This window comes from Onychostoma macrolepis, chromosome 13, assembly GCF_012432095.1.
Source record: "Onychostoma macrolepis isolate SWU-2019 chromosome 13, ASM1243209v1, whole genome shotgun sequence".
Lineage (NCBI taxonomy): Eukaryota > Metazoa > Chordata > Actinopteri > Cypriniformes > Cyprinidae > Onychostoma > Onychostoma macrolepis.
Genome location: NC_081167.1, coordinates 1,448,788 through 1,454,541, shown reverse-complemented (window position 1 = coordinate 1,454,541; position 5,754 = coordinate 1,448,788). Strand labels below are relative to the sequence as shown.

General features: G+C 39.5%; 1 protein-coding gene across 1 annotated transcript; it reads left to right on the top strand.

Annotated features, from left to right (window-relative positions):
• The first annotated feature begins 4,967 nt into the window (after nucleotides 1–4,967).
• LOC131552046 (heat shock protein 30-like) lies at nucleotides 4,968–5,754 on the top strand. The gene has a single exon (XM_058795443.1). The coding sequence runs from the start codon at nucleotides 5,122–5,124 to the stop codon at nucleotides 5,713–5,715; it is 594 nt and encodes a 197-aa protein (XP_058651426.1). The 5' UTR covers nucleotides 4,968–5,121; the 3' UTR covers nucleotides 5,716–5,754.

Genomic DNA, 5,754 nt, shown 5'->3' with positions numbered 1-5,754 from the left:
CACGCCGCCAGCCCAAAATAAAAGTCCTGTTCACACGCAATATATACATACATATATGTATATAACTTTACATATATATAACTGGACTCTCGTTTACCTTTCAATACTGTTACATGTATAAAAGCTTCTTTAGCTCACACACGCACTCAACATGTTTTTAAACCACATTTGCACTCCTTGCATTTTAATATATGGATAGCTTGTTTAAATAGTTGTTCTGCACCCAAACATTTAGACAACCTCACACTCTTTCATCAAAACTTACACAACATTTATTTGATTTATACACAGGATTAGAATATAATGCATGCAGATAGCAAAGATTTGCCCTGCTCAGGACTATATCGTTTACCTAAGGCCCGTTCACACATCTTGTATCTGTGGTGTATGAGTGCAACCGCAGCTTTCACACAGAAAGTGTGTTCCATGCGACCGTAAGTGGACTGCGAAGTGGACTTCATGTGGTATTCCACCATCTTAAGTGAGATTCCAATCTGAAGGGAGCAAACATGTTCAGTTCGAAGGGCATGCGAACAGCACAGGGAATAAGGGAACATCGATACATCACAAGAGAAACTAATCTAAAAGGCAGGAGCTCAAAAAACAAGGAACTAGATAGCACAGACCTCTAATCAAAAGAAAAACCCTAATATCAAAAGTATAAACTAAATGCAAAGGAAACTAAGCAAGAATAGGCTTGAGAACAAATAGGAACAAGATAACAGTCAACAGAGACAAGAGCCAGGTTAACTCAACGGAGCATAGTTTTAATCTGGTACAGGACAGAAAACAAGAGGGGAATATAAAGGGTGACTAATGATCTAGGTGTTAACCCTAACAAGATAATAAGCTAACAAGAGGGGCGGGGTAACAATAGACCATAGAGCACATGGTGAACACAAATACCAACTGACAGCCATGTGCTCCAGACAGACCAGGACACAACAAAAACAAACCCAGATCAGACCGGCGCTTTGACAAAATTACAATATTTATGTTATATCACAATCTGCGTGACCCTATCATTGCCTTTCTTTGATGGCGTTCCAGGGCATTCCAGATGAGCGTTTATTTTCAATGAAGTCCACTGCAATGTATATCCAGTGCTTAGGGAGTAAGAGCAGTGAACACTGCGTAGGGACAGAACGCACTAGAATTTACAGTGGTTAACAGAACTAAGATGATATTTTGCTACTACATTTAATATTTTCCTCAATAGCAGGTTCTTAACATTCAGCTTTGAATAAGGCTGAATTAATTTTCACACTCAGAAAAGCCCTTACTTTACCTTCAAAATTATATCCAATATTATATTACAGAGTCTTTCAGCTTTTACCGTGCCTCTGACAAACTGACCTCATCAACAAGTTTAGGAACCTTCCATAGAAATACTGGACTACCTAACAACAACCTGATGCGCGGATGGCGGTTGTATCCGCGGGGGGTCCGCGGGTAATCCGCGGGTCAGGTGGATCATGTAATAAAAAATGCATTCTAATTAATTGCAGGTGGATGAGATAAATCATTAGTGATGCAAATATTCTCTAAAATATGAACGTGTTTTAAATTCATTTTTTTCATCACAGACAGACACGAAGATTGAATTTTTATGTATGTTCGCCTGTTTGGGAAGTTGCAGTTAGAGGTCTGCATTCCCGCGGCTGTCCCGCGGGACCCGACCAGATTTCTTGCAACGCGGGATTAAATTCCCGAATAAAACGCGGTTGCGGTCGGTAACTCTGGTGCAATTTGAACGGGAGCGGGCGGTCTAACAATATCCAGTTCCCGACGTCTTTTCAGAACATTTTCTTTAATTTAAGCACCGGTACAGCCTGCACTCGACTGTTATGCACGCACTGCACACATGAACCAGTGCTTCGTTTTATTTGCGAGTGTCTGTGCGCAGCATGTGCATAACGATGCTCAGAGCAGGCTGTAGCCTACCAGTGAATATACGGCCCGCAGACAGAACAGGCAGGTTGTCCATGAGTGACAGAGCAGAATAAAGATGGAGCAAAGTGTGGATGCGCTGCCCTTGAAGAACGCTCAACTCGGTTTTGTTTATATTTTGCTTAGTCTATAATTTTAAATGACAGATGTCGAATTTATTTATTTTTTTATTTTTCTTCCGCGACACTTTTCCTAGGCTACTGTGTTTACAGCAAGATGTTAAACGAATTTAGTATTTTGACAAGAAGAATAAAATTATAATAGGCTATTTTTGTACAACCTACATTATTTTTCTCTCTGCGATACTTGTTCCTATATTGTGTTGTAAAGGTTAAACGAATTGTATCCTGACAAGACGAATAAAAATAAGGAATACAATTTTTGTACATTTTTATTTTCTCTGTGACACTTTTTTTCCTACTGTGTTGGCAGCAAAATGTTAAACGAATTTCGTGTCTTAAGATATTTTGCTGTCAATAAAAGACTCTTGACATGACGAATAAAATAACAAATACAATTTTGTGCAGACTACACTTTTATTTCTTAGCCTATCTGTCTTTCTTTCAGTAGAGGAAATTTAAATCTGTGATTCTGGAAACGAGATCTAAATTTAGCGGGAACGGTCGGGTCGGGAAGAAAATTATTCAAAGCGGACAGCGGGTGAACAAAGAGTAAATATATCGCGGGAGCGGGTGGGTGCGGGATATAACCTCGCGGGAGCGGGACATAAAAAACAGTCCTGCGCAGACCTCTAGTTGCAGTGACAGATACAGTGGCATTCCAGATGAAGTTTGAATGGAGTAAAGCGTGTGTTATATTAAGAAAGTGTAGACTATAATCTGGCCAAAGAAGAACTTTTGTTTTTTAATTAAATGTTCATTTAAAAGCAGCCTATTATCATTGTATTAGCCTGTTACCGTTACCCCTTACGGCTCCAACGACGTTTTGTTCCGTATATATGTAATGGTAAAGTGATTATATTTCGTTTCGTTTTTTAAAAAGTTAATTTATAAAACGTTTGGAGCACTTTTTGTTCGTTAAATGTAAGTTGTTTTTTTTGTTGTTGTTGTTTTTTTTAAGTAACGACCAAGCGACCAGCTGCAGACAGTGAGCTGATCATAGCCTATGTTTGATCAACTTAGCCTTCTCAAATCATCACGACTTGCCTAAAATAAAATCTATAGATATAAACAGTTCAAGCATATCACAATGTTAGTTTAAATGTTTGAACTATATAAATGCGCTAGGTGCATATCTAATCGTTTGTTTGAAGAGTGGAAGCTGAAGCACACTTTGCAGGACATGGAGGTGCCAGAGCAGTAACTTGCATTTTTTCTTGATAGTGGAAACAACTTAAAACACGCTGTAATTTTTGCTCATAAAGGTAAGAGTAATACATCATTCGGAACTGTAAAGGGTCTACTTTTATTTGTGTGCATTCACAATATCAACAAAATGTTGTGCTTTTATAAAATAAATAGGAAAACAGAGGATGCGCTTGCCGTCTGGTCTTGAATAGGAGCGCTTCACAATGATGAACCGAAACTCAACGAATTGAGTCACACATATGATAAATATATCTATAGAAAGCTTTAAATTACTAATTTAAAACAAAATAATTCAAATCTAAAACAAAAACTCTTTCATTATGTAATCCATAAAGATGCATTTCTCTCTAAAGGGACGTCCAATGAGGAGATGGCAAGTCCTTTTTCATCACCATCTAAAATATAAAAATAAGGAAAAGCCTAAAACAGGCCCGATTATATTTTTTCAGATTTTTATGTCGCTCTGCTCTGAATTCCTTAAAATTTAAAGGATTAACTAGGCCTATATCATGAAATATGAATATCTTGATTCTCACCATTATAGATTATGTTAGTTGATCTATAGTGGGCGATGGTCAAAGGTGCCTAATAATGTAGTCTATTAACTATGCATAAAAACCTGTCTGTTCACTTAAGTAAGACTAGAGCGACCATGATGAGCTCCGGTGGCCACGTCGGAGCCGCACAGATCAGCTCTCACATCACTGAATCTGCTGTTAAAAATGAACCATCCATTCATCATATCATCATGCAAAAATAAGAATTAGTCTAATTAGAATCATTGTAAAGTGCAGGTCGGTTATTTATATCAGAGAAAAATATAGGTGCGGGTGGGTGGCGGATGGATAATTTATTTGAAGCAGCGGATTCGGGTGACGTTTGAGCTCATCCGCGCATCTCCACTAGAAAGGCATTGTCTTGCCATTATTTTGTAGTACAAATTATTTTAAACTCATTACATTAAAGTGAAGATGTTTAGGTGGTCCAGGAAACACTGCTAACTTTCATATCTTATATGTTTGGATACCAAATGCTGATGTGGTAGATGGGTTTTTTGGGGGTTCTCATTAGTTTCCTGTTTAGAATCAGAACTGCTGAATAAATATCCACTTTGTAAATTAATCATGAATCAGTTCTTTCAATAAATTGGTCAAACAGGAAGAAAAGTGGTCTGGATCATTTTGTAATTGACTCACACAGTCTTAGTTTTAATCCAGCTGACCATAAAACGTTTTTTTTTTTTTAACAGTTGGTCCAACAATTTTAGGAATTCAGGGATTTTATGCTAACTGGTAGGCCTACATGCATTCATTTCAATGTGGGGGAAGTTTCAGAAATACTGCAATAATGTTCCTATGTCAACTTTACATTTTAGGCATGTGAAGGATGAATGTGAAGGATCAATTTTATTAAGTTTATATGAGGTTTTGTGTTTATATGAAATATACCTCTTAGATTGTGTAAAGTGAAGCAGATCAACTGAAGCCCCTCAGTGTTCAGCCTTATAAATGTTCAGATATCTTTTTAAAAATATTAGAGAACTTATGAATAACCAAGAATGATTCTCAGAAATTCCATATTCATAAATCTAGTTTAATAGATGTGTATTGGTCATCTTCTAAAATGAGAGTGTGACTGGTGAGGCATCATCACTTCTCTCTATGCTGCCCCCGATGGACGAATCCGGAACTACCTGGAAAGTTCATGAACTTGCTGGTGCTGATGAACACACAGTATAAAGCTAAGAGACTCACAGAACTGGAGTCAAATCTAAAAGCCTTACGACGCCACCAGAGAGACAACTCGACCGAGGAGCAAAAGTAGATCACAAAAGCCACTGAAAATGTTGAGCCTGCATGGATTCCAGCCTTCCCTCAGCTCATTCATGGGAATGGACTGGCCAGTGCGCAGTCTCTGGCCGGAGATCACATCTCTTTACAGACACGGAGAGCAACCGCAGGAGCTGAAGAGCAGCCTGGAGCAGCTGGAGAAACTTCAGCACAAGATCTTTGAGGAGATCCACCAGATGCCACCCTCGCAGGAGATCTACCCAGTCGCCTGCACAGTGGAGAAAGAGGGAAGAGGCTTTGCTTTGACGCTGGACACTAAAGACTTTTCCCCAGAAGAACTGTCGGTCAGACAGGTGGGCAGGAAGCTGCATGTCAGCGGAAAGAGCGAGAAGAAGCAGGAGGATGGGAAGGGCTCGTACTCTTACAGAACCCAAGAGTTCAGACGGGTGTTTGATCTGCCTCAAGGAGTGAATCCCGAGGCGGTGACCTGCTCCATGGCTGATGGAAAGCTCTACATACAGGCACCAGTAAATCAGCCATCTGAAGCAGCTGAGAGGATGCTGCCCACTGACTGTCAAACTGTGAAGACAACGCAGCCAGAGACAGCCGAGACACAACACGACTCCAGCGCCACACAGAAGAGCTGAAAGACCTGAGGACAAGACCTGCTCAACCCTGCTGGACTA